Below are 27,891 nucleotides of genomic sequence, written 5' to 3'. Positions count from 1 at the left end.
CTCAGAAAGCTTTAATTCAAATTCTTGTGGGCAGGACTTTAAACAGTCAAGTACCTTTAACAATAACACACCCATACAGCATACAGAAATATCCAATGTACCATAACTTATTTGGAAAATCTGCAATTCAAGTTGTATCCTCAGATAAGAGATGGATTTTTTAACAAGTACCAGCCAAGTATAGGGAATGAAGGATAGACACACTGCCACAGTGTTTAGTATTCATCAAGAATACACTTTGCTTTCTAGGACTATTTTGCAGAACGCATTTCTTGGGAGTCAGAATACAGATACTTCAAAGAAATATGCCCCTTCAGAACTGACCTAGTCATATTTCCAATAGGACTGGAGTTTCCTTTTTATTTTTTTAGCAGGTATGGCAGACACTGAGGTCAATATTCAATAGCCAAGCATACATTTAAGTAGACATGTCACATAGTTCAGTCCACAACGTTCATCATTACAGACAATGTATTATTTTCTCTCTCTCTCTTTTTTTTTTTCCCCACTTAGTAATAGCTTGAATAAAGATATTTCAACTTGAAGTGAGCATGCAACTACTTCACAAAAAGCGTGCTCCTTGCAAACAGTTTGTAATTTCCAGTCCTTTTAAACAGTCAAGAGGGAACTTTCTGCTCTGATCTGTTAAGTAAATATAAATCTTGTCATCCAAGTTCAGTAATGAGAGTAAGGGGTCTATTCTTCTTCACTGCACTAGCATACATCTAATGTTAATGAGATTTCTGCATGCATATTAAGAGGAGAACAGATGCTTAATTAAGCAAATAAGCCTCTAGTAGGCAATTTTTAGTACAAAACCTCCTTATTTTCTGCATTTTAGTCTGACTACGAATGCAGTCAACAAGGAATCAATACAGTGGAGGAAAAGAAAAAAGTAACACATGTAAATTGAGGTGTTTGTTTAGTTAAAAATACTTGAGAAATTTGAGATAAATTAAATTGATTTGGGATCTCCTCTCCCTCATATTCTTGTGCTCTTTAAAGGAAATGGAAATTTTATCTACCAGTTTACCTATTTGAAAAGTAGGAATTTGACTGGGCAAAAAGAAATCAAGGCCTCTAAATAACATCTGCTTGATTAACTGATGCTGTCTATCAAATACACAGGCATGCTCCACGTCAGATTATTTTGCTATGAGGAAAAAAATATTAAATAAATTTAGAGCCAAATTAAATCATAATTTAATCTAGTCTTGTGGGTTTTTTGATCTATCCATGTTCATACTGATTTCCAGCATATGTGCATACATATAAATATATTAAAAATTATATGCACAGCCTCTCTCCAGCAAATCACATCTCTGTTATTTGCTCTTTCTTCATTTTATTGATAACTTTTCTTCTGAAATGCTCAACTTCCCATGGCAACACACACAACAAAAATCTCCATAAGCTACACTTAATGGAAGTCAATATCTGTATATTATGCTATCTACTCTGCAATACCATTACAGGCTCAACAGTGCTGGTTGTAAAAAGTATCATTCTGAGCACAAGGCCTATAAAAGTAATAACAAAAAAAAAAGGTCATTTCTGTCTTCCAACTAGAATGAAAAATTAAAATCACTAAGGCACTTAGCTCAAAGGAAATTTGGAAAATTAAGGGGACAAATAATAAAATATTCATGCCTCCCATTGTGAAATGGAAGGTAAATAATTTAAGATGAACAGTTATGTGGGAAAGAGCACTGTTTCTGAAGAGGAAAAAGCAAATTTAACTAATACACACATACATATTCCTGCTTCCCGCACTTGCAGTTACATGTATATATGCACAAATATGTGAGTCATAGTTGACAGGCAATATTTGTGAGATGCAATATTCTCACCTATACTAATTTTGAAAAAAATTGTTAGTGAACTAGAAAAGTGAAGCTGACAAGAGTCAACTGAACTTTGACAAGAACCTAGCCTAGACATAAAGACTGAATTAGAGGGTGTTTTCCCACCATTCTCCAGTCTGGAAAAACTCTTTACTCTGAGGCACCAATTACATGCTTATTCTTAGATTTTCTTTTAAATGAAAAAACTAGTGACTTCTGTCTCAGGGAGCTAGCTATTAAAATGCCATTGGAGTGGCTGTAGTTCACTAGCTAACTTACCTTCACACCCGTAAAGTTGAAAGGGCTGCACAGAATTTTTACAGTCACTATCTGCAAAAGGTAGTGGGAGAGCTATATAAACTTATGTTTATTACACACCAGAACTGTAAAAACTGCTATGGGATTAGGATACAGACTAGCCCTGCACAGCTGAGGTCACATTTCCCTGGTGATTTAAAGGTTCAGTCTTCCTCCAACTTAATTTAGAAACCAACACAAAGCCTACCTTTGTTAGAAAATAATATTTTTATAGTATTTCAAATCATGGCACTTAAATAACTATAGATCACAAATATAAAATCTAGAATTCCTCACCTAATAAACTGAGGAATGCATTTTGCATTAGTGCCCAGCATCAGGGATTTTTAACATCCTGTACCAAGGGATTAATTAACCCTTCCAAATAGCCTACAGAGCCACTTCACAAGGCATTTTGACAGTTCTAAGCCAATGACACTACATACTACCTTTATTCAAAAGCACAAATATGCTGTTTCATTATAGTGCTGCTTATGAAAATACGAAACACCTGCAAAAAGAAGTACAGGGAAGCTGATTTGAGGTCCAGCAGTCTCAAGGCTCACTGAGCCCTGAAAGGACCAGTCAGCTCACTGTAAGAAAAGAGATGAATCAAGAACTGAATGTGGTATTGCACACTCTTGCTGCTGTTACGTATCTGCACAGAACTGAGTTTCAGCATAGATGCTAAACAATTGCTTTTTCCTGAGACTGCACTATACATTAAGTCACAGCTCCATTAATGAAAGTATTTAATGTAGCTGTTTCCCTGATTTTAAAAAAATAAATATCAATTTGCTTTGCTGTCTGTTGTCTAGCTGTGGGTTATTTGGTGAGCTATGATGGTGCATTGGGTCAAAAAACATCAAAAAGTAAAATACAATGCTAGGTTAGCTGATGTTACATAAAGACAGTTAACAGAATCACCTTCTGTTCTTTGGACAGCTCACTCACACATCCAGTACTCAGCCAGGCTATATAAGCATCAGAACCAACCAAACCAGGACACACAAACACTGCAGTATGCACCACAGTGAAAGAGTGCTTTGGACTACAGAGACTTAACTAATCAATTAAGTAATTGTAATCTCCATTTCAAATCTTCAGTGTATTAACCTACTTTGCTCCAAGTGCCACAGTTACTAAAATGCAGCAGCCAAGAGTTCCAGCTAATACTGGGTAAAACAACAAGACTTTTAAAAAAACAATGATCACAAAAATAAAAGCATGATTTCTTGATGGTCTCCCTGAATCACAGTAACCTAAATAAAGCTTCTATCCAAGAAGAGCTAGCAGCAAAGCAATCATTCTTTTTTTCATATGTGTAAAAAAAGACCATGAACTACAAGTAAATAGCAGCTGAGCAACAGATGAGGCACTAAGTGAAATCTGTTAGCAACCGCTAACAGCTTTGCTATTTTCTGTTGTTAAATTAAAAAAAAAGTAAAAACCCAGTGCAGTAGCAATTCCAATATGCTCAAAAATCCCAGATGCAGAAGACTAAAGTTCCATGCTTCTTGTACTACAGATAAATACTTGGGTTTTGTTTGAATATTTTGAAATGCTTTGTTATTGATTATAAGGTAGAAACAAGACAATTTACATGGACATACTATCAAGACAAAACTTGTTATAGCTGTATATAGGATCCAGCAAGTATAGCACAAGCCCCTGCCATAGTCTTGTGACACTTCCAGCACCTGCTTTAGCCTCAAATTCTACTTTCTGTTGTCCTTCACACATGAACCTTAGTAATTTGCCAGCAAGTACATGTGTCTTCACTAGCACTGAGCTCAAATATTTTAATTGTCCTTCTGGTCCTGGAGCTTTCACCCCAGACACTCATCTCCTACTTATCTCAACCCAATCTTGACATGGGCTCAGCAAATCTGTAAATAAACGAGCAGAACTATGCAGGCACAGCCAAAATAGTTCTGAACAAAGCAGACCACAAATTATAAACAGTATGAAAATGTATCAGTATGGGGTTCCAGCTCTCAGTAGGATCAATCACTTACATGGCTGCAATCACTGCATGAGTTCAGAAAATTCATGGCATCACCTGGTCCCAGGCAGATACACCCTCTTCCTATTCCTGCTGGTTGCTTTCTTAACTTCTTTTCTCTTGGGTCTTTCCCTCATGTCAGTCTAGTGGGGACTCTGTTCCTTGCTTCTCATTTTGGTGGTCTTCCACATGGGGGATCACAGTGCAACTACCAACATACCTACAAAGGGGTCACAACAGATTTCCTTCTTCCAGCTTGCTGCTCCCTTATGGTGTTTACATTTATAATGCCTCATATGGCAGGTTTCCCTTCCAATTTAAATTCAGCATGTCAAAAACTGAGCTAATCTCTGTTTCTAAATACTTCTCTATTTCTTTCTCTTAAGCTACTAAGAATTAGTAGTCACTTTGCCCTCTGCAGAAGCTCACAACTTCGTCTTCTGCTTCTCTCTTTCCTTTCACAGATGTTCTACAAATAAAACATGCCAGTTTCATCTCAACAATGTCATAAAAAACCTAGCTGTTTCTTTCCATCTATGATGCTAGAATACTTGTTAATTCAAACCTTTTACATCAGTTTCCTCTTCCCTAGTCCTCCCAACACTCACTCTTCATTCTTTAGATAAGTCCAAAACTTCAGTTTGAAAAATACCTCTTGAATTTCATATTAGGCAGTATTTGACCCCTTCTAAGTTTCCCCATTAGCTTCCTATTATTTAAATCACTTTCAGATAATATTTTTTGTTGTTGTTTTCTATGTCATTCACAGCAGTTTCTCCCTGAAAAAATACCAGCCTGGTTTTGCCCATCTTGAACAGGACACATGGCCCCCAATTATTTTGTAAACTCACACTGTTTGCTCTTCTTTGGTCTTTACAGGTCATCACCCCTCTTTCACTTTTATCATGGCTGGAATTCCCTAGGACTCTAATCTTCTCAAGCAGGGATTTCTTTTCAAGAACAAATTTATAAATACTAGGAAGAAACACTGACAAGGACATGGATCCTCTAAAAACCTTCCAGCTGAATTGTTAGCTCTTACAACCAGCTCCTCTATAACCTCTTGCTGCCATCCTTGTGGCTTTGTAGATTTCCAGTGGTGTGGGATAGAAATGCCCATTCTGTGATGCCATGCAGATAAGTAAATATTAGTAACAATTACTGTCTGCTGGGAAGATTATTAATCTAAATAAAAAGCAAGCTTGTGAAAAGAACAGATGTATAAAGCCCATATATAAGCAAAATGTGAATATATTCTGAAAAAGGGAATCACTAAAACTGGAAATCTATCACTCCCAGTTTTGCGTGTTGACCACTATCAGATTTTTCTGCCAACTACAATAACTTATTTTGGATTCTGATATTGTCCTATGTTCTTTCTGACTCAGGCATCATACCTCTGTAAGACTTTCCACTTGAAACTTCGAATTTGCCAGTGACACATGAAACAGAATACTTAGGATTTTGTCAGACCTCTGTGTCACTCCCCTTGTCTTCCAACAGCCCTATTCACACCAAAGAGTAAAAAAGAATGAAAATAGATTTAAAGCTTAAGATAGTCAAGAGAGTTGTTGAAGTCACCATCCTAATTATTCAGTGTTTTGACTACTGTTTCATGTTAAGTCCTATTTTTTTAAACAGTATGAACACAAATGCACGTGCAATGCACAGGTGTGAGTGTGTGCATCCGCAGCATTCCTAAAGAGCCCCATTTGAATGCGGACTGGTACAACCATGTACCTTCATCTTATGAATGCTAACAACTGCTGAAATCATGCAAATTTGGCACATAAGCATCCTTGTATATTTTTCACAATATCTCTAGAGTGTTCAAAAGTTGATAAGACAATTTTGAGGATTCATATTGAAGATACATGGAAGCAAGTCAGCTAAAGCCTTCCACATCAATATAACATGAGCCATTTGACTCCACAGGATGTACAAAGAGAAAGCAACAATTTCAGCTCATATATCACTGTCCCAATGAATATAACTGTAAGTGAATGATATTGCAGCTGAATTTCTCACTTTACTAGTTTGCAGTGATTGTGGCTTTTGTATGGATTGTCTACAGTACAGCACGCTAAGAAGCGCCAATAGCCTCCTAAAGCTAATATTAAATGTTTGGTGCCACAAGTAACCACATCACATGGTCATGTGTTCTTATCTTCTCCAGGTGATCATTAAATTTCATTCAGATATCCTATACTAATTGAAAAGGTCTACTTAAATGGAAACACTTGAATCCTCAATAGACTAAATGGGTACCAGAGGCAGGAGTGATAGCAACAAGAGTGTCCACAGCACCACAGGCTCCAGCAGTAGCAAGGAAATGGCCTAAAAAACTTTGTCTAGTCTCTGGTGATTCCAGAGAAGCTAAATCAACCAAAAGTCACAGAAGAAATCCAAACACTTGTATGTTGGACAGGGAGGATGGTGAGCTTTTGACCACTGCAGGCAGTGGCTGAAGATATGAAGCCAAGATTTTAGCATAGCTAATGGTTTTCAGCAGCTGAAAACGTACTAGACTGTTTATGGTAACACGAGCAATCATGCTCTCCCCAAAGCTCATGAAGGAAGCAGATAAGCAAAGGAAGAGAAGGCAAAGCCTGAGCATAGGAGTGGGTCATGTATTACTCAGAAATATTCCCCACAAAGCCTCCCCCACTGACACACACTTGTTTTTAGCCTGAAACCTTGAATCTTTTATGACATATGGGAATGAATTTCAAAGGCACAAAAAGACATTTTGTCTGCCAAATGTCTTCTGCCTCAGCTACAAGTTTGGTGTAAAAGTATAAACTGCTTTCTTTTTAAATAAAATAAACATTATTTTGAGTCCAAGTGAAATAATTTTCCCACTACTTTATGAGAGTATCAGTTGTTTCCTATGTTATAATGAGAATGGGTGGCTGTTTTGCTTTTTAAAATGCCATACCTCAACATGACACCAAAGCCTTTCTTCTTTTTCTTTTCTGGATCTTCATTTTCTTCCTTCCTTTTCTTCTCTTTTACTTTAGATTTGCCCTTTTCCTTCTTCTTCTCTTTCTCTCTATTTTTTTTGTCTTTTTTTGCATTGGTTTCTGCATCTTCTATTTTAGGGTTCCCTGAAAGGGCAGATTCCATGTTCTGAGTTTCTTGACCAGAGTGAGAGCTCTTATCAGAGAAGCCATCTGCACAGAATGAAGAAGCAGTGAGGATGGCTAGGGGCTGCCAAAATGCAAACACATGAAATACAGCCTGAGTGCCTAGAAAATGCCCAAATGACTCACAACACTTACTCATTTAATTGAATAGTTTAAAAGGCAGACAAAACATATCTACCTAGTGAATTCAAGCAGATTTCTATTGTAAATTGAATTAAAAATTATTTTAATTACTTGTTTTCTAGTTGTTATGCCCAATACAAAACTCCTGACATGGTAAAACACTATTCTGTTTGAAATCTAGCTTGTTAACCTCCATCAGCTTGGGAAAACTGACATGCTGAGAAGCAAACACTGAGCGCTTACTTAGACATGAGATTCTGGCAACTAGTAAAACCAACCTATGTAACAAAACTATTTCATTCACTCCCTGGAATCTTTCTATTTTAATGGCTGAAAAGGAAATAGATGAACTGTTCTGTCTGGTTGGAGAAGAGCTGTGCTGTTTCTATTTGGAGGGCTCAGCATCCAAGCACAGTCTTATGCTTAATGCTAAAGGAGATGCATTTCCAGACTGAGGGTTATAAGTCCATGGTGACAGAATGAGCAGCAGAGTGCTATCAATACACTCGGCCTTGTCTATAACAGGAAACAAGTTTCCTGGTCAGAGAAGGAGGAACTGTAGACAGCTCTGTAAAAAGAGCGAGATAATTTTTAATGTAATCTGAAGAAGGCAGCTGCTTCTTGAAGTTAAAACAATGTAATTATTTAAGGATTGAGTTCTGAATCCTTCAACCTACCTCTGCCCCAAAGGAGATCAGTGAAAGATTTTACTCTAAACCCAGTCAAGGTTGTATGGGATACCACAAAGACAGCTCTATTGAGTGGAGGACATAAGCAGCTTTTCACACATGATCAACTTAAATTGGACTAAATCATTAGCTTATGTACTTTATTGAGCAAGCCCTCAGCAGAGCTAAGTGAAGGTGCCTCTCTCAGTAGGTACAATTAGCAACATACCCTCTTCTCCATCTTCAGGTCCATCGTAAGATTTGTCAATGGCAGCTCGGAAACTCTCATTACACCCCCGACCACGGACCACATGAGGCCTGGGTCTGTGAAAGGGGAGTTCATTCTTCCTAACTTCAGCCACAGCAGTCTGAAGACTCTCAAGAGAACTGGACTTCTTCAATCCCAGAGTAGGACCAAAATCTTTACCACAAGAGTCTGGAAAACAAACAGTTAAATTTTTATACCTAAAACCACACAGAAAAATGAAGAGAGTTAGACAGATACATTTAATTGTGTACTTTATTACTTGGGGCCTTTGAAATAGTGTGCAATCATGTAATTTGTTCTAAAAAGAACATCAAATTAAATCTAGTTCAGTACATATCCCTGTTCAGACTTGGAGGGAATGGTATGTCATTTACAGACCTGACAATAGTGATGGGCAACAGGTGGCAGGTTCTGTGTCACTTTAAAGCCTACACCGGTGATGAGGATGGGGTTGATTCTTCCCCCTTTGAAAGCAATGTCCAATTGAACTCTGCTAACAGTCTCAAGGAGAACATTATCCTTAGATGCAGAAAAACAAACACTGCTACACAAAAATAGTTTTGCATTTTAGAATGAGTCAGGCTATATGAATGGTGGATATTTTCAAACATATTTCTCCTGTGAGAAGATATTATTAGTTCTCTCAGTCTTATCCAACCTTTTTTTTTTTTTCAAGCTGAAACTGGTGCTATATCAACAGACACAGCAAGTTTTCAAAGAAACAAATATTTCCATCAAAGTAGAGCTTAACATAAACAATGTTGCTGCCTCCCTCCTTGTTAATAAGGCATAAGAAAGCACTTCATACAAAAAAAAGATCAAATATCTTCCCAATTCTCCCAAACCTTCCCTGTCTTTGAATGTTTGACTATCTGACCTTAGAAAGGGCGTATTTTGTGGCAGCATTACGGTTAATTATTATTAATATAATGATAACAGAATAGGTAAAGAAAAATATTCAATGAAAGCGTGCATACCACTCAGTAAAGAAATTCACAGCTTAATTTAAAAGCCTTTATAGCATGTACTTAGTTTTTATATGGCGGAATAGTGAATGTGACACAGACACTGAGGAAGAGACTTTGCCTTGCAGTATGTCTTCCGTCTTTGGCAATGCAAATGCTTTTGTTTTCAACTTGTAAAGTGTTACCAAAGAAAGCAACAGCAGAACATAAGAACAGAAGACCGTCACATAAAACGTCCATGTACTGTTACGTCTGAAGAGATTCAAGGATCACAGAAAAGACAGCTATGTTACTATTATATGCTGAGATTTTACCAATCCTAGAGTGCAGGTATTTCTGAACTAAAACAGTGACTTTTTAAAAAGAAAAAGGCTAAGAATTGGCACCAAACTGAGACTCATCAGTACTGTCTGTAAGGCAATTTACAATTCCATTACCTGCAAGCTGACATGTAGCTGAAAATAAGGTGTGGGGGGTGTGTCAGGGTGTAGAGGCAAACAAGATTAAAGCAAGTTTGGCTGCTTGGTCACAAAATGCAAGCTACTTTCATTCACTAATTGCCGTTCTGGAGACTGCCAAATGAGCAAGTGCTCAAATGGAGATAGAGCAATGACTTGCATGCAGCATAAAGGTGTTCAAAATCACTAAGAACCGGTGCATTAGTCAGAGGCACTGTGGTGCCTATCTCAGGCTGAGAAGGAGAAAAACCAAGAAGCATAATCACCGTAAAGGACAGCCAAGTGAAAGCCACTGGGATCAGCAGAGAGAAAGCTTCCTTGTTCTTCAGTCAGAAATGGGCTTTGATGAGCTGCTTTCATGGAAGACAGCACCCAGGGGCGGACCCGGCGAGGGCGCAGGCTGCAGCGGCCCGGGGCGAGCGCGGCTCTGGAACAGGCCGGGCCGCAGGCTCCCCTCTGCGGGCAGCACCCACCGGTGCGCTGGCTGCAGAGCCTCCCAGGAGCCATACCCACCGGGGGATGGCTTCAAGGTAACTACAGCATCTGCAGAGAGGCCATGGCCCCAGCCCAGCCCCCGTGAAGGGCCACCGCTCTGCTCGGGGGGTTCCGCCGGCCCCGCGGCTGGGGGAGGCTTGGCAGCCGGTGCTGAGGTCCAGGCCCCCGCAGCTGCCCCAAGTAGCTGTGTCAAAAGCCAACACAAAGGCATTTCTATACACATCCCAATACAAGCTCTAATACAGTAAGTTAGTGCCCTCAGCTGTATTACCTGAGGGAGGAAAAGAAAAAAAGCCTCAGGTTAAATGCCGGTTAGGGCCTGTCTTACAGAGAGCTAAGCCAGTTACCCAGACGGGAAGACTACTGGGTACATACGAAGGCCACTGCTCAGAAAACGCAAGCCAACACCCAAGGTTTGGAGTGACCCCCTCAAATGTTCCATGCTCCAGAAAGCAAGCAGCCTGCTCAGGCTCGAGCCGCTCGGTCCTGCACAGGCTGTGGTGCCATTTCTAGTCACCTGGTCACATGCTATCCAGTTCAGTCAGGGTCTCCGAGAGACATTTCCTTGTCCAATACTTGCCTTAAACAACTGCATGGGAAATTCAGTTATTGGCAAAGTATGTTTCTTTCTGTACAAATAGTATTTACTTTGCTATTTTGTCCTAAGATTAATGTCCCCCCGAGGAATTAATTTTAGCAATAACTAACAATAACTTCCTGGGTTTTTTTGCATTTTAAAGAGAAACTTACAGTGACCTTCATAGTTTGCTACTAAAAAGAGGAAAAAAGAAATTAAATGGAGCATTCTTAAGCTACCAAGTAAATTCAGAACACCACTGCCTTGGAAAACAGAATTTTTTTCCCAATGTCTTCAAAAGAAACAAAATCGGGTTATGGTCACTTCATCATATAACATCAAACAACGATGTGTCACTTTAAACAACAGTATCAAATAGCAAAGATTAATCTTATTTCTCTCTCACTGGCAAAGACAGTTAAATTTCATCTCTGAACTTTCTGTGTTCTACCATTAAAAAGGTGTCCTCATTTATTAAAAATTTTATGAGAACCTTTATCCACAGATCAGTATTAAGCATGTAGTTGTCCCTTTCTAAGATTAATAATTTAGTCTGAAATTTCACTGGCCACTTTGGAGATTTTTCACTATGACCATGAAAATCCACACATGAAGAAGCATTGGAACCCAGGTGAGAAATAATTGATGTTTTTGTTTGTTTTTAATTAATGACAGTTGTAGCAACACAACCTGTTAAGAACAAGAACATTCAGTCAAGGATTACCACCTTGGATATTCTCACCACAGTTTTCAGTGAGAACTTCCTATTTTTGCAATTTAACTTTTATTTCTTTTTTCCTTCATTGTAAGACTACAGCAATCACATAATAGTGCAAAACTAAAGATACAGGAGCTGAGTGGCTTCCTTAAGCAGGGAGACTAATCCCCTTGCTTTCACAGTCAGCAGCTATTACTGGCTGCTTTACAGCGAAATGCACAAGTTTCGGTAATGAGAAAGGACTAGATCCTGGCTAGGGAAACTTCCCTCCTCTATACCTCACCAGTACCTGCATTTCTGCAGACCTTTAGGACAGATGTTAAGCATGAAAACACAACTTTTCCTCATGGGTAAAAAACCAAAACCAAACCAACAAATAAACAAAAAGCCCCTCTCATCTTTTACAAGTTATTAACGTGCATTTCTGGGGGTGTGTGGTGTGTACACACGTTGAACAATACACAGATTTTTAATAAAAAAATAGTTTGGCAATGAAAAATTAGATTGTTCACTGTGTAACAATGTTTCTTTTCATGGATTTTAAATTCCTGAGCCCTCATTTTACTGCTTCTTGTAGTACAATGATAAAAAGCCAGCTGAAGCATCAATTTTTTTTATAGATGGTGAATTACTTCATTAATCTCTCCTGAATTTATGACAGAAAACAACAACTGACATCAGTACCTGCCTACGAGTGTCTGAAACCAAGTTACTGGTTCCTGGATGACATCTGTAACTGATCATCCTTTAACTGAAAGATGGTATTACACATACTTTTAATTTTCTGTTCCATGCCAACATGGCTACCACAGATTTTTTTCTTAATGTACTAGCAAAATTAAACCTACTTTCTGATCTTTTATTACTATTTTTATTAATTTCAGATATTTCCAGGCTTTGCTTTTTCCCCACATCTGCACATTCCTTTTTTTTATAGCCCAGCAGAAGGAAGCATGCCAAAAGCAAGATGTCAGTCATTAAAATCAAAGGGAAACAAATGACATAGTTGTGGGCAATGCCAGCCACCTCAAAGGCATGTGTAGAGAATTGAAGAGAAGCCATGAATCACTGCCACTTTAAATTACATACAACTCCTAAGACACCCTAACAGTAAGCCTTTTACATATTTGTAATTAATTTTACTTTTTAGATAATGATTCATCTTGAAAACTGAAACTATAAGAATACACGTAAAGGATAATATTTAGAGGAACTTGTGTGAACTAGACCGATTTACCATTTACATTTTGAAAGATATACTGAGGTAAGATCAGTTACAAAGAAAAGAAGTGAAAGTGTCATTAAGACACTAAAATAAAAAGAGTTTCAATACATTAGAAATATTCTGGCTCTGTATTTACCAGAACCAGATAAATAATAATAAACACACACATTCCTGGTTCCTACCACCCTGCACCTGATGAGGTGCATGTGTTACTAGGGAAGAGAAAATGGTTATGAAACAATGAGACTTCTACCCTGCGGGTGTTTGGATGCTGGAGACAGCACACAAAAGTTTTCAGCAGACAAACAACTGTTCGTTCATGAAACAGCAGGGCTGACTTCTCAGACTGAGATACACCAACAGCTTCTCAGGAAGCAGGTACAGCCGAGTGCCTGTTCTGCTTTGGACATACTCCTTGGGTAACATTCATGATGCCCAATGCCGCTTCACTGAACTCAGCCCTGCCCCAGCCTAACTGATCTAACTACTTGCTCTATAGTTGTTTCTTCTCTAAAGGAATTAGAGCATGTTTTAAAATACCTTTTGCTACATATATGATCCCATGATTTTCAAAATACAGTGAATTCACTGATAACATGTGTTTGGTGTTTTTACAGAAATTTATGTATTGCTAACCTTACACTGCCCTGCAGAGGTGAGGACAGCAAGCATGTTTTCAGAAACACCTCAGCTTCTGTTCAGGAAGGAAAAAGCAGGATATCTGTTGTACAGAATTAAATTATGTAGGTATGAGACTGGTAAAACACGCTCCTCAGCAAAATTTAGTCAAAATCTATCCCTGATGCAGGGAAAGGTTTTGTATGAGAATGAATAAAATCTGTTGCCCAAGTGAAAGATGTCTGAAGGCAAGATGTATAAAATGCAAGAGACAGAAAGACTTGACTGCTTTACTGTCCCCTTATCTCCTTCTGGAAATTTACCTCTAAACAATTGGTGTAAAATGAGAAAACTGTGAGTCTCTCTCTTAATAAGCAAAAGTTCAAAAGATAAAACGTCGTTATTTCCAATCTCCATGCAGGTTATTACCCACAGGGTTGCAACATCATATGGTGACTTTAATTATGTTAAAATCTTTCTTAACCATTTCATTTAATATAGTTTCATTTCTTTATGGTAGTATTCACAGTATGCACAACTGCAAACCATTTTTTTCCTTTCTCTTATATTTTTATATTCAGATAATTCCTCAATCATCAATCTATTCAATGCACAGAATGATTTAGAAAGGAGGAATTTTAAAACCATTACATCGTTTAGCTTGTGATTTTCAAATGAAGAGCTTCAATAGGACAATTCATAGAATCACAGAATGATTCTGATTTGCAAGGGACCTTAAAGATCATCTAGTTCCAGTTCCCCTGAATGGGCAGGGACACCTCCCACTAGATCAGGTTGCTCAGAGCCCCATCCAACCTGGTCTTGAACACTTCCAGGGATGGAGCTCCCACAACTTCCCTGGGCAGTCTGTTCCAGTGTCTCACCACCATCACACTAAAAAATTTAATCCTAATGTCTAACCTAAATCTCCCCGTTTCCAGTTTTGATCCATTTTGTCTTCTTACTACAAGCTCTTGGCAGCTATGAGGTCTCCTCAGAGCCTTCTCTTCTCCAGACTGAATAGCCCCAACTCTCTCAGCCTGTCTTCACAGCAAAGGTGCTCCAGCCCTCAGATTCTATAAAATAACCTTAGATCATACTGTACCTGTTTCTTCAACACTAGTTTATGCTGGTAGCATAGAGAAGATTAGGGAGGGCTTCATAAAAAGTAAGAGAAAAATCACTATGTTGCACTCACATATTAAAGACAACATTTATAGTTTTGCTCATTTTATACCTCAAGTCAATAATTCCGAATTAGGAGCAGGAATACTGAACACAGAACAATCCCACACCTGACAGAAAAAAAACATCTAAGAGAAATCAAAGCATGGGAGAATTTAACAATATCTATGATTAAAAGAATGAGCTACAGCCTTCAGATTTACAAAAATTTCAATCTATTTTACTACATATAATGATTGCAGTTTAGCTCATATTTGCACAAAGTGCAATTTCAACTATGAATAATGGCAGTTCATGATTTGTAGCCGAGAAGGTGAGCAGAGCTATAGCCAGCTGAGGGGGAAATGCTTGGAATAAGACAGCCATTAGACAAGAGGCAAAAAATGCACCACTGTCATCTTAGAAATGTATGCTGGTATAGCTGTTTTCTAGTCTTATGGCTAACAAAAAATTACAGTGCAAAAGAATGCGTTAATGTTTCAAAAAGAATAATATGCACAGCAAAAAATGTCTCAAAAATGCCAAAAAGTTTCACAGTACAACAATATTAAAGCTAAGAATTAGGAGCAAAACAAGAAAGGGGTTCAAGCAAAAGTACTTGGAGAAATGACACTTGCGTTTGCCAAGTTAGTGCTGAATGCTGGACAAAATGCAGCCAAGCCTGCCTCTGCACAAAATAACAACTTAAGTTATCTGTTGAAATATTTGTTTTCATTTGGTTACATAAGTTTAACCTCTCACACAACCTTTCACTTCACAGTATAGCTCTGCCTCCAGTAAGAAGTGTTCCTAGGCATTTGAATCCCTGCTCCTCCAGCAAGTTAGTGTTCTCTCTCTAGCTGGTGTAAACTGAAGCACTTGCCCTTCAAACAGGTCCCAGTATAAATTAAGCTACCTGAACTTGTACAGAGCCAGAGCTTGCCCCTCCAGAATATTTATATCAAATTGATTTTAGATCCAGCTGCTACAGCCTGCTAGAGGAAAACAGCTACAGGAAAAGCAGTGGAGCGAGGAAAAAGTCCAGTTTTTAGAAAATACGATTCTCCAGTCATTTCAGGCACCTTGTAAACTGATCAGTCTGGAAATGAGTAGTAACAAAAAAATTCCAGTGCTCTGTGATTGCTTTACTGCTGCTTCCACACCCACCCTCTGATAAGGTCAAACATTTAAATCCCTGCTTTAAAAGATAAGGAAACGTGACACTTTCTGAGATCAATTAATATAAATTACACTTCTAAAACTAAACCCACATTTTTGTTCCCATGCCAAAGTTTAACATGAAGTGAGGATCCTTGCACTAATATTTAAACAAAGTCACTTTTAATGGTATGAGGCTAACCTTTGACCTGCAGGACAGAGGAGGAACTTCAGTAGCAGAACAGAAGAAAGCAAGCCAAAACTCACTGTAAATTCATTGTTATGATCTACCTATTTTGTTAAGCCTTAAGCCTGTTTTGAAATAAGCTGCTAAATTATTACTCAATCTTAGTAATCAAACCTAAATAACGTTTTTTTAATTAATAATTTAAATCAGAATAACAAATTAAAAGGATTCCAAAAGTTCATATTAACTTTCTCTTTTATTTGCCAATTCAAAGTGTCTTCTTTTTTGTTCTTCGAGTTCTTTACATGTGAATGCAGAAAGAAATTATCTCATATCAATCACTTTAGGCACAATTATTTTAATTTTTATGAAGTGGTATGTCATCTTCACACATCAGATTTTGACCTGGACACATTTTTACAACACTCACATAAGCTGCATGTTAAAGACTGCTTTAAGCAGGAACAGATTTAGGCTATTACAACAAGGAAGATGATTACTGTAAAAGAAAAGCCAAGCCAAGGCAACAAAGAAAAATACCTTTTAATTTCACCAGTGTGACCTGCAATTAACAATAACTTATAAAATACTTAATTTCTGTGCTATTCCTTATCTGTGAACATTATAACTAAGGAAAAAACTCTTAGATTTTTCACAAAATAATCTGAATAAGGATATCTTTTACTAATAACAGCGCTGCTTTTGTACACCTGCCCACACTCTGATCAGTGAATCCTACATGCTTGAGATATTTACGAGCTCTCTTTATTGCTACTCCCCTCCCAACTGCCCAACAGCCACTTTAATTTAAGATGCTCTAAATATTGTTGCCATGGGTGACACATGAACATGGAGTAAGGCAAACCTCTGCTAATAAAAAGGCTTTCATAGCATTTCAGTCCTTGCTCATAAGTAAAGCTAAAATTTATGGCTTTTAAAATACTGGATCTAAGAGAGGTCAGGTTAAATGGCTGCTAGTAATATAAGGAATCAATATGCCACAGCATCTGAAGCAGCCAGCAAACTAAATAAACACTTCATCCAAATCCACTTGGCCCTGAATTAAAAGAACATAAAATACTGTATTTATTTTGTTTGCTCTCCACCAGTTTGTGGTTTGCATCACTACATCCACTAGAATTCTACACAGAGCAAGCAACAAACACGTTGGCCAAGTAGCAATTAAACTGTATGTCGAGGCGAGGAGCAATTAACTGGGAACCACTTCTGGATTAGCCAACTACAAAAAGGCAAACATCTCAGACTAGGAAGATTCTGCAACATGTATTTACAAAAGCTTCAGAGGACTCAGACTTCCTGTCTCAGACACATACACAGTAAATTAGCAATTTCCAAAAATAACCTTTTATTTATAAACCCTGAACTAAACCAGAATCACCTTTTCCCGTGATTTGGGTGTCCTATTAGCATAGAAATGCAAAACAGTTTGTTTCTTACAGCATATTAAATTAAGCAGACCAAAAGTAGTGAACCCACATCTTTTGCTCCTAATCTACATTTGTTTCAGCTCATAGATTTATTTCCAGAGGTTATGAAAACCTATTTTCTTCTGCTTAGTTGTACATGTTTAAATACAAGGTGCAAGTTAATTTTCAGTTTAAGAAAAAATGAATGCACATTTTGCTTGAAGTTGTGAGCAGATAACCTGTAAAAACATACTATGCAGCTGTAATAAATCCATCTATATATAGACACACAGAAGCCATTCAAGAAGGCATGTGTATTTTTGAAATTGCTTTGTTTGTGAGTTTAATAAAAGTTTTCTTAGAACAGTTTTAAAAAGTTGACATAAAAATCCATCTCTTGAATGGTAATATGCAAAATTTTGTCAAATCCGCTACTAACTGAGAGAAACTGTTATCTGGAACAGCTCTGATTCAAAATCTCTGCAGAATTGGAAAGGATTATGTAGGTTTGTAGCAAACGTCCTCAGCAAAGGTTCCTTTTTATTTCCTAGTGAGTTTTTTAAGATAATTTGTATGCTTAACATTTTGGTAACAGTATTTCATTACAGATTTCTCACAGCTGAATCCATAGTTTTAATGATATTAGGTCTTTAACCTAGCTTTATTTTTCATGCTTCAACTGTTGTTTTTTTCCCCCCTTGAACTATCCTTTTCACTGAAAGTTCTTTGCTTGGTCTCATTGTTCCAGATTATTTTTAGAAAAACAAAAAACCCCAACAGAATAAGTCTCCCTCTTGCCATGCCTGAATAACTGAGTGAGAAAAATATGAACTTCCAGCCAAGTAATACTTTTATTTTTTTTCCCTATTCACCACTATCTCAAAAAGGACTTGAAAGGTAACTACAAACTTTGCTTGCAAGTATACTGTGAACTAGGTCCTTCACTACAGTCTTTAGGGATGGAACATTTAATTTCCATGTCTAGGTTATTTCTTCTAATGTTAGTTTGATCTGAGAAATTTTGGGTGTAAACTTTTGCCTAAAGTACAGGAACAGAAAGACATGCACTGCCACAGGTCTATGAGCACACCATCATACTCCACAGGCACATTCCAGCAACTACATGATTCCATTTACCAACATACCAGAAACTAGAAAGCAGTAATTACACATGCTTCTCAATCTATATGTTGCAAATTTTAATAAGAAACTCAAGAAGGCATAGAATCATGTGAGCAGAAAGAACATAATAAGTAAAATAGACTTAAGTATTGAGAACAATTATCTTGTAGGTTTCAGAACATGAAAAATACTTTCAGAGCTTTCTTCCACAAAATGGAATCCTTTGAAAAATCATATCCAATTCAAGGTACAAATGAGAAGGAATTTTCCTTCTAAACTGCTGCAGCCAAGGGTTTTTCTTAACTGTTCTGCAGGGTGCAAACCACAGAGTCACACCCAATGAGTGGCAGTTTAGCAGACATGATTCACAACGGGATTACAATCCCAGCCTTTATTAAAAATAAAAATACTACCTTAGTTAGCCTAGTTAACTCTGAGACCTGTTTTACACGATTCACTGCTTTACACTTCACATCTGTTTTGGCATATATAGTACAACCCTTCCTTAACAGTTTTGCAGCTCTCTTGCTAGTTATGTCATAATGTGTTATTTTAACAAAAAAGCTATTTTTAAAAAGAAACTGGCAAGGATGTGAATGGTTCAGCAAATCTGTATTTTTTGCAAACTTGTTACATGATTATATAATTAACCTAGCCTTTAATATCCCCCATTGAAAAATAACCTCCCCACATCTCTGTTTTATTTTCCCTGTAGGAATTTTTAGTAGGCTACATATGTTACTTTATTAATTACTAAGTTATATGTTTAGGATCTTTTCAATGTGCAGTTTTGCATTTCTATCTTGTGTTTAAATGGCAAATCAGAAAAGCCAATGGAACTGCTGCATGGGACAACTTAGAATATAATTTAATTGTAGTAGTAAATTAATACAAACTTTTCTTGAGATTTTCTCACCCGTTTTTCTTGCCTTGGTACAAATGACATGACTTTGAGTTTCCTTTCACTTGCCTAGTAAATGGTGAGTAGATACAGTTATGCTTCCAAACATAATATGGTACTAGACTAAAAAAATTTAGTGTCAGAAGAAAGAATCATTCTAATTCTACTTGGTGCCACCTCACATCAACTAATGGGGAAATTTCTGGAGAAATTAGTCAAAGCACTATCCCAAATTATGATCAAAACCTCCAAATTTCACCAGGTTTAACAGGATGGTAAGCAGCAGCCACAGTGATACTGCAACTAAGATAAAATGATACAGGTTAAGCACAATCAAATGTCATTTTAATACAGACAAAAAATACAAGACATCTTATCTTAGAAAAATAAAGGTTTCCCTAAACTGGGACCCACTGTTACTGAAAAACTCATTATTCTGCTCAGAGACTCCATATACTCCTGAAGCATGAACCAGAATCTAGCTATGAGTAGAACACTTGGACAATCAGACTTCTAATCAACTGTACCAGAAAACAAATACAGTACTGTGGATCAGGTGCAAACCTCAGTACCCAGTTGGATCTACTTCAGCTACTTGGTGGTTGGATTCTTGGATGAAATTTCACAATTTCATATTACAAGGGCAACTGTTTAACAGGAACAGACAGCTACTTCAAATAGACAGCAAGCCAATCAAAATACATCAGTACAGTGAAATATCCTAAATGAATATTGAATTGCAATCTTTGCCTAGAACAGGGTCCTAAGCAACCAATAGCAACTGCAACTTACAGGACCTTACTCTTAGATCAAAGCCTACGTGTGCTCAAATGAACAGGGACTCTAGAACTGGAACCCCAACCCTGTTCAAGCATGAGAGCCAAAACCTCAGCTAAAGTAAATGAACACTTTTTCACTGTTTACCAGTTTATAGCAGCTGCATATCTGTCTTTTGATCATTGCACTCTGCTGGCACCATACTTTGGCATTATTAACCCTGCCTACCCACAGAGAGTCAGAAAACATTAACTCATTCTGCATAAGTTACAGCACAAGTCTCAGATGTTGGCAAGTTCTGCCTGTGGTGGATTCAAAGCAGTGATTTGTAGGTTAAAAAACCCTCTTTATTATTTTAGTAATCTGGAGAGCCAGTTCTGCTAAAGAAGTAAGAAGAAATGAATGTCTTTATATGCCTTTCAGTAGGAACCTGTTCACTCTTTCAAAACTGTTTTCGCTTATTCAAGGAATCAAAGGTCCAGAAAGCAGCAATAGCTTTAGAATTATAAGCAGCACAAAGATGCATCATTGTAGATTATCAGTAGTTTTGAAATATTAGCTTATGCTTTAAGCACATTATCATGTGAACTTTCTGAGGCAAGAGCATCCCCGCTAACTGCAGCTCAAAAGAGTAGTTTTTTGCAGTGTTTTCCCTGGGTTATTTTTTACCTTGTGTGTGTCTGTGCTGAGTTCAGTCCAGATAAAAATATTTTGGAAGTCACTTATCTATGTTACAGCAAATTTTTACTGTGTTCTTTCTCTAGTTTACAGCATAAAAAAAACGAAAACAAGCCAAACCAACCAACAAAAAACCCCCAAGGATTTAAATATATTTTTTAAAAGCTTAGTTTTCAAATATTGTGTTTTGATTTTTATTTAGAGTAATGGTTTCCTCTTCTACTGATGCTTTGATGGTTCTTTGGCTGAGATTGATGGAATCCACCCAAAATATGTTAGCTGATCCTAACTTCTGAAATACTCATCTGTAGCCTTGGTTTTGCTTGAGACTAACAGCTAACTTCAGTAGGACCTGACCTCTAGCCAGAACACCTTCACAAGGACAAAGTAGTGACAGAATGTGTAAATGCATGAGTTGCTGTGGATCATCAACCCACCTGAAATAAATATGTGTACAAAGACATGCTTCCAGATTTTCAACACAAATAAATCAAATGTATTTTTGTTAACACTTTTCGGTTATGCTAATTTGAGAGTTAGTAAATATAACATTTTCAAATTCTAATGTGATACTGCAAATGACATATTGCCATTTAATACCCTGAATTGTTTGCAGCAAGGTCTTCTCTTCTAGTAATCTCATTTTGAATTTATATTTGCCTTATTTAATACTAACAGAATAGCACACTAATCTCTTTCCCCTCAAAATCCAGATATTGTCCATAAACAAAATTTTATTACACATGAAGGCAAATATATTTGCCTATACACACAGTCATATAAGAAAGGCATAAAACTTCCTTCTTTGCAATCATGTCCCTTCTCAGCTGCATTTCCAAATGCTATGAGAACATAAAAAATAGATAATACTACTTGTGTTGCTAACCATTAACTATGCTCTTAAAGCTAATTAAAAAATATAACTAATTCTTGAAATTAAAAGCTTTTGCTCCAAATACAACCAAAGCCAGTCGCATGGAAATTAAGAACAAATGCACACAAACATTTTGAACAATTTCAAAGATATTAAGTAGCTCTGCCAGATTTCTCTAGCAATATCAGAACATCTTCTTTTGCCTTTTTACAGTGGCGAGTGCTGCAGCTTAACTTTTTCAGGTTGAACAACTGTATATGAAAATAACTGATGTTTAATGGCTAACTTATATGAAAAACATTCAGCATCTGTATGTTTATACTAACTTTTTGTTTCTTCTGTACCAAGAGTGCACACTTGCATCTGTATTCTGCCCTCTATCATATCCTTCATATCTTTTAAAAAATATTTTTACCTTCTTTAGGCTTTTTCTGACTATGGGTGAGTATTTTTCTCCACATTAAGAGGGACAGTTGGTTAAACTTTTAAACACATACCATTCCATTTCCCCAACAAGAAAATGTGAAACAAGCCACACTGTGGTTGGATATAGACTTATGGCAATCAATTACGTCAATAGTTATATAATTTGTAAAACTTCATGCATATTATCACTAAGTTAATCAGAGCTGCTTGGCAGCTTCTTCCTTAAACCTTTAATAAGTATGTAAATCCTCATATTGGATAGTGATGCATACTAAGGAATTTACTTCGGAGCAGAAAACTAAAATCAAATTTTGAAACACTGAGGTTAATGTTATTTTAATAAAAAATGTAATGGTCCTTCTACCACATGCTTAATTGGCCCCCCTGTGAAAAAGCAGTCCCACAGGAAGGAGTAGCAAGCTACTAGTTGGGTTTGTGTCTTGCTGTGAGAAAAAAAAAGTAACGGCTAATCACTCATGATTTCTCTTCACAGCAACAACTCTGATAAACATTGATGTGAATAATTATTTTTTTTTCTGTGGATACTAAGATTTTACATGTGTTCAAAGGGAAGCAAGAAAACTCAAGAGAAGCAAAATCTATTGAAGATTAGCAGATAAAGAGAAATTATTATTATTGCCTTCAATCTTTCAGTCCCTGAATATTTGAAGGCAAGGAGAGCTCTTGGAGAAATAAGCTAGAAACTTGTCCTATAATGTTATTTCTAGTTAGGCATTAGAATTTTTTCCTGTCAGAAGGAGGACAGGTTCTCACATATACACATTTGTCTGACCATTGTTATCTTCTGGAGATGTGTTACAGATGAAAGGTATCCAGAAACTCAAACAAACAAAAAAACACAACCCCCAAAAAATACAGGTGACACTGCTTCCTGTTCCTATAAATTAATTACTTGCATTGTGAAAGCTCATGGGACCTCTCGAGTCATGGCCCAAAACCTCACTGCACTTGTTGTTATACCAACTCAAAACAGAATAATATTCAGTACCTCTAATAATTTTTGATCAAGCCTACCTGTATTTCTGCAATACTGGCTCTCATTTTGAGTGGCAAGACTATAGAGATCTGTTTCTGCTTTGATTTATTTACAATTTGTCAACACTTTCTGAAGTATACTTCATCTCCTGCTACATTCCCTTTATGCCCTTATGCCTCAGATGTTTTCAGTTTTAGACAGAAAAAACAGATGTTTTGGCACAATATTAATTTACTCAGATTTCACATTCAGATGAAACCTGAATTTATAAGACAAGTACAGTATTTCAAATTAATGTTGCAATCATTAGCCCACAACAGAGCTAATAACAAGTTCCTTCCTCACTTTTTAAAGACATTAGTGGTTCATTCCTTCTGAACAGCAATACAGAAGCACCAAGCACAGAATTTCCTGATGTTCTCTTAAACTGTTTTTGCTATTTGTTTACTTCAAGTTAGTTCTGACAGAATGGCTCCTTCTTGCTTAGGTGCTCTTCACAGAATGAGTTAATTTTTTCCTACTAGATTATAAAAAAACCCCAACAACCCTTAAATCTGTTTTAGGGCAGAAGCCCTCTGATTTAGAGTTGGTATTTTGTTACAGCTTTAATACAGTCTTAATGCTGACTCTGTCATTCTTTAATGTCTATACTGTGAACTATTAGAGAAAACTTACATGATACTCCAGTATGCTAAAGCACATTACAAACATACTTCATTCATTCAGTTTGATCTAAAACAGATACCTTGAGTAAGAATATTGCCTTAAATCATGTGACTGTTAAATTTAAATCACTAGGTTTTCTTAGTATGACCAACAATTCAACTGCTCAACTGAAAACTACAGGCAATTGATTTATATGAAAGTACTAAGAAATTCTATTTTAAAAACAATACCCTACCAAAGATAATGAACACATCAAAGGTCAAATTGCAAAAGCATATTTCAGTACTAGTTGTTGTAGTATTTTTTGTCTTTTCATTCTTTATTGATTCTATATATTTGACCAGTCACTCCTGATTTCCGTTTTCTAAAAATCACAAAATGGTCACTCTGTTTTGCTAATGCAAATTACAGTGCAAGTGAAGATTGTTCATCCATTTTAAGTGTAACCATCATTAAACTAGGAGAAGAATTACTGCCTCTGCTTCCTTAGCTATAGAGACTTCCTTAGAAATACCTAGGTTCCCTTCTTTCAGTTTGGAACATGGAACAGAAGGAAAGAGTTGGAGTTTTTAATAACAAGTCATTGTAGGTCTGAAAGGAGTTACTGTTGCAGAGTGATTTATTGCCTCTAAGCTCTGAGGCACATTGAAACGAGCAGCTCTACCTGCAAGGTAAATAACTGCTCAAAACAAACATGGCCAGAGTTCGCTCATTTGATCGTTTTACTGCTTTTGTTACTCCAGGTGAGTATCAGAAGATTCTTCCATCTCAGGTTGTAATGAACATCCAAAGGGGTGTCAGAACCTAGCCAAGACTGCCCTAAAAAAAAGCCCCCCCCAAGCCAACAGCTCAAAAAACCATGGAAAGAGCATTGTGCTGATCTGCATGTATGGCTGAGGTTTTTTTTTTTGTCTTAAAGCAATCAGGTACATATCCACAGTGTGCCATTAATAACACTCACACACATACTTTCTCTGTTGCTTTGGTGTCTTGCAAGGTGAAGGAGCAGTATATAAAAGACAGGTGAGATAATCATTGACACGTATCACTGTGCTAACTGGTGACTGCTCAGGTCAGAATTTTAAAAGACTACTTATGGGCTCTTCAATGAAAGAAAGAAGAGTAGAAAACTACAAGGGAAATGAGATAAAGAGTCTATATATGGATCAGATTTTATAAAATTTTAAGTACTTGCTCTCAGAAAATGAATGCTTTAAGATTTTTGCTTCAGTCTTGTGCCTTATAATTCATGACCCTCTATTTTATTTACAGTAGCTACGATACTTAATCTTTTTACACTATCACTCTATACCATTCCAAATTCAGAGGCTTAGGTCTAGCACTAGAGCATATGTGGTTTATAGACTGTAGTCTTTCTACTGTTTGCTAAATTAATAAACATTTTTATTTGTTTACACATACAGTAAGACTGTATCTACTACCTACTAAATAAAATGCATTATTTATTTGCATTTTCCTGTCTGATTTTCTGAAAAGGCTTATGAAATTTTAATGAAAATGGTTAAACCAACAGACTACATATTAAAATTATTTACAAAAAATGACCTTAACAGTGTACTAACAGTGCGGAGTAAAGTGCTTAGGCTTGGAGAATGCCACAGCAGAGCAGTCCATTGTTTACATCTCTATGCACTCATTGTAGTCAACTTTCATTTTATGTCCCAAATGCATAATAACAATTTTATTTACAAAACTCCAGCTTCCATCTTTCAGGAAAGATCTAAAAATATTTTCATCCACATGTACAGCAACACGCACATTAATATCTGTTCTGATACCAGCATTAAACAGTCTTTCACATATATTTCTTCGAAACTCCTTACAAAGCAGTATGCTTTTTAAATAAACACTGATGACCTAATTTTAAAATAAATGCATACTGTGTCTGAGAGACAAGGAACTGAAAAAGAAGGATGATGATCAATTCAGTTTCCCATGTTAAGATTCTTAAGATTCCTCTGTCCTTCACTGCCTCTTATGAATTCTTAGCATCTCACACTTGCTGGGCTCACAGCACTATTGCCCCTGGCTTTGCTTGCAGCCTGAATACATTCAGTGCTCCTGCAAATTAGCACACATGCAGGTCAGGCACCAACAAGGTGAAAAACACACTCTCTCATTGCACGTGGTTTAAAAACATCTCCCGCCCCCAGCAATTCTGAGATACCAGTATAACTTAGAAAATAATTCAAGCAGCATTTAATGGCTAGAGAACTGACAAAACATTTCTTTTTCCCTGAGATCATCTACATCACTAATATCAAATCCTCCAACCAGAACATACCAAACAGCTACAAATCTTACAATTTTAACAATAAATGAGGCTAGTGCTGGGCCTTACACAACAGCCTTCATTACCCTATAGCAGATCCCTCTGGTGCTCTGACAGTAAAATCTTTGGGAAGAATTAGCTTTTGATTATGTACATCTCACACCATCAGCATCCAGTAAAAGGGTCTCAGTTGCCTTTGTAGACATCCTCACAGGTAGCATTTCCTACTTCACATACCTTAAAACTTCAAGATTGTGTTCTTTTAATAGAGTTTATGTATACAGTTTTCTAGGTGTGGGTTTGTTGTTTTGTGTGGGGTTTTTTTGTGTTTTTTGTTATTGTTGTTTTGTGGGTTTTTTTCCTGTTTGTGGCTTGTTTGTTTGTTTGTTTTTAATTTGTTTGGGGTTTTTTGCTTATTTTTTTGTTTGTCTCAGAGAAAAGTAGTTTTCTTTTCTGCAATGCTGGCTGCCACCTTTTTCTTTCCTATTTCTGGATCAGCTGTCCTAGATTAGCACAAGCTAGTCTGTTCCTTTCTCTCAGCTATGTCACCTGTTCCCACACTGCATTTTCTCACCTAGCCACACTCCAAACACCCCTTTTCCCTCTCACTCCTCCCCAGCCTCCTTTCCTAGCCTCTAGCCATATATTCTTACCTTTTCCTCTCCTAAATAAAAACAAATATCAGAGTTATTTTAGGAGACAGTAAAAGAACAACCTCTGTCAAAAAAGCAAATAAAACTCACGCTTTAACTGACACTTGAATAGAAAATTTTACTTCAAACAGCTCCAATTTCACAGAATCTGTAATGGGATGTGTCACACATGACACTTAAGAGGTGATAACACAGTGACTACTGTACTCTACACTCATACTTTGTACACAAAAAAGAGAAAAGAAAAAGCAAACCATGAGTAAAAGAGACCAAAGGTTTTTCCTGAGACTTAGTGACTTACCTTTACTTTCATCAGGATGGCAGGAAAAGAATGACTGTAAGATTTTTATTTTTCTCCTGTATGTTTGCCTTTTTTAAAATGCATTTGCTCTTTTAATATAAACTCAGAGTGAGGATTATTCTTTGTAGCTATTTTGTGATGCACATTTCAGTAGTAAGCAGTCAGTTATTTGATGTAACTGCTGACAAAATTTAGTTCTGAATTGTTCTTTTTGGTACCTTTCAAATTAAAACCAGTGTGCTATTTTTTAGAAAAGACTTAAATTCCAGAAGCTCTGATTGAACAATTGTAATTTTGTTTTCAGAATTAAGCATTTGAGCATATTATAAAGCAGCAAAAAAAAAAAAGAGAGGCGCCTGAGTTACTACATTATATTGGATTTTTCTTTCAGAACATCTATTTGTGAACAGCAGTATCACAACTGGCAACCAAGAAAACCAATCCCTTTTCTGAATACAGTAGTTTATGCCAACTGGAGATAGTAACCAAAATTGTAATTACATGACAAACCCAAGCAAATCAATGCCAGTTCCTCTGCTCTGGTCCTGCTGTACAGGGAGGCTTGAAAACTATCACCGCAAGTTAAGTGAGGATTCTGTTTGCAACCTTTCTAAGTACAATCACCTTTCAGTAACAGATGCAAACTTCTAGTGTTAAGTTCTGGCTCTGTTCTGTCTGTCCCTCCATTTGCCAGGTCCTGACCATAACACAAGAAGGCAAAGGATGCCTATTTAAGCTTTCAGTGGGGCAGAGTCAGGGTATTGCTGCTACACGGCACTAAGGAGACTATCATTATGAAATTGGGCAAATTGTAGAACTAGTGTCTGCCTCTCCCCAGCAAATTTGCTGCTTTACCCCAA

At 36.9% G+C, this 27,891-nt stretch overlaps 1 protein-coding gene across 3 annotated transcripts in view; it reads right to left on the bottom strand.

Moving 5' to 3' along the window:
* The window catches only part of PARD3B (par-3 family cell polarity regulator beta), a 390,939-nt gene that overhangs the window by 135,290 nt on the left and 227,758 nt on the right, over nucleotides 1–27,891 (bottom strand). For all 3 annotated transcript variants that reach the window (XM_051623713.1, XM_051623715.1, XM_051623716.1), the window contains exons 17-18: nucleotides 8,313–8,519; nucleotides 7,085–7,319 (exon numbers count right to left, since the gene is read on the bottom strand). In XM_051623713.1, coding sequence (XP_051479673.1) covers nucleotides 7,085–7,319; nucleotides 8,313–8,519 — 442 coding nt within the window. The remainder of the gene's footprint in view (nucleotides 1–7,084; nucleotides 7,320–8,312; nucleotides 8,520–27,891) is intronic.

The sequence above is a fragment of the Apus apus genome, chromosome 6 (genome assembly GCF_020740795.1).
Source record: "Apus apus isolate bApuApu2 chromosome 6, bApuApu2.pri.cur, whole genome shotgun sequence".
Taxonomy (NCBI): Eukaryota; Metazoa; Chordata; class Aves; order Apodiformes; family Apodidae; genus Apus; species Apus apus.
Note: the sequence above shows the minus strand (reverse complement) of the source record. Positions and strands in the feature narration are given on the sequence as shown.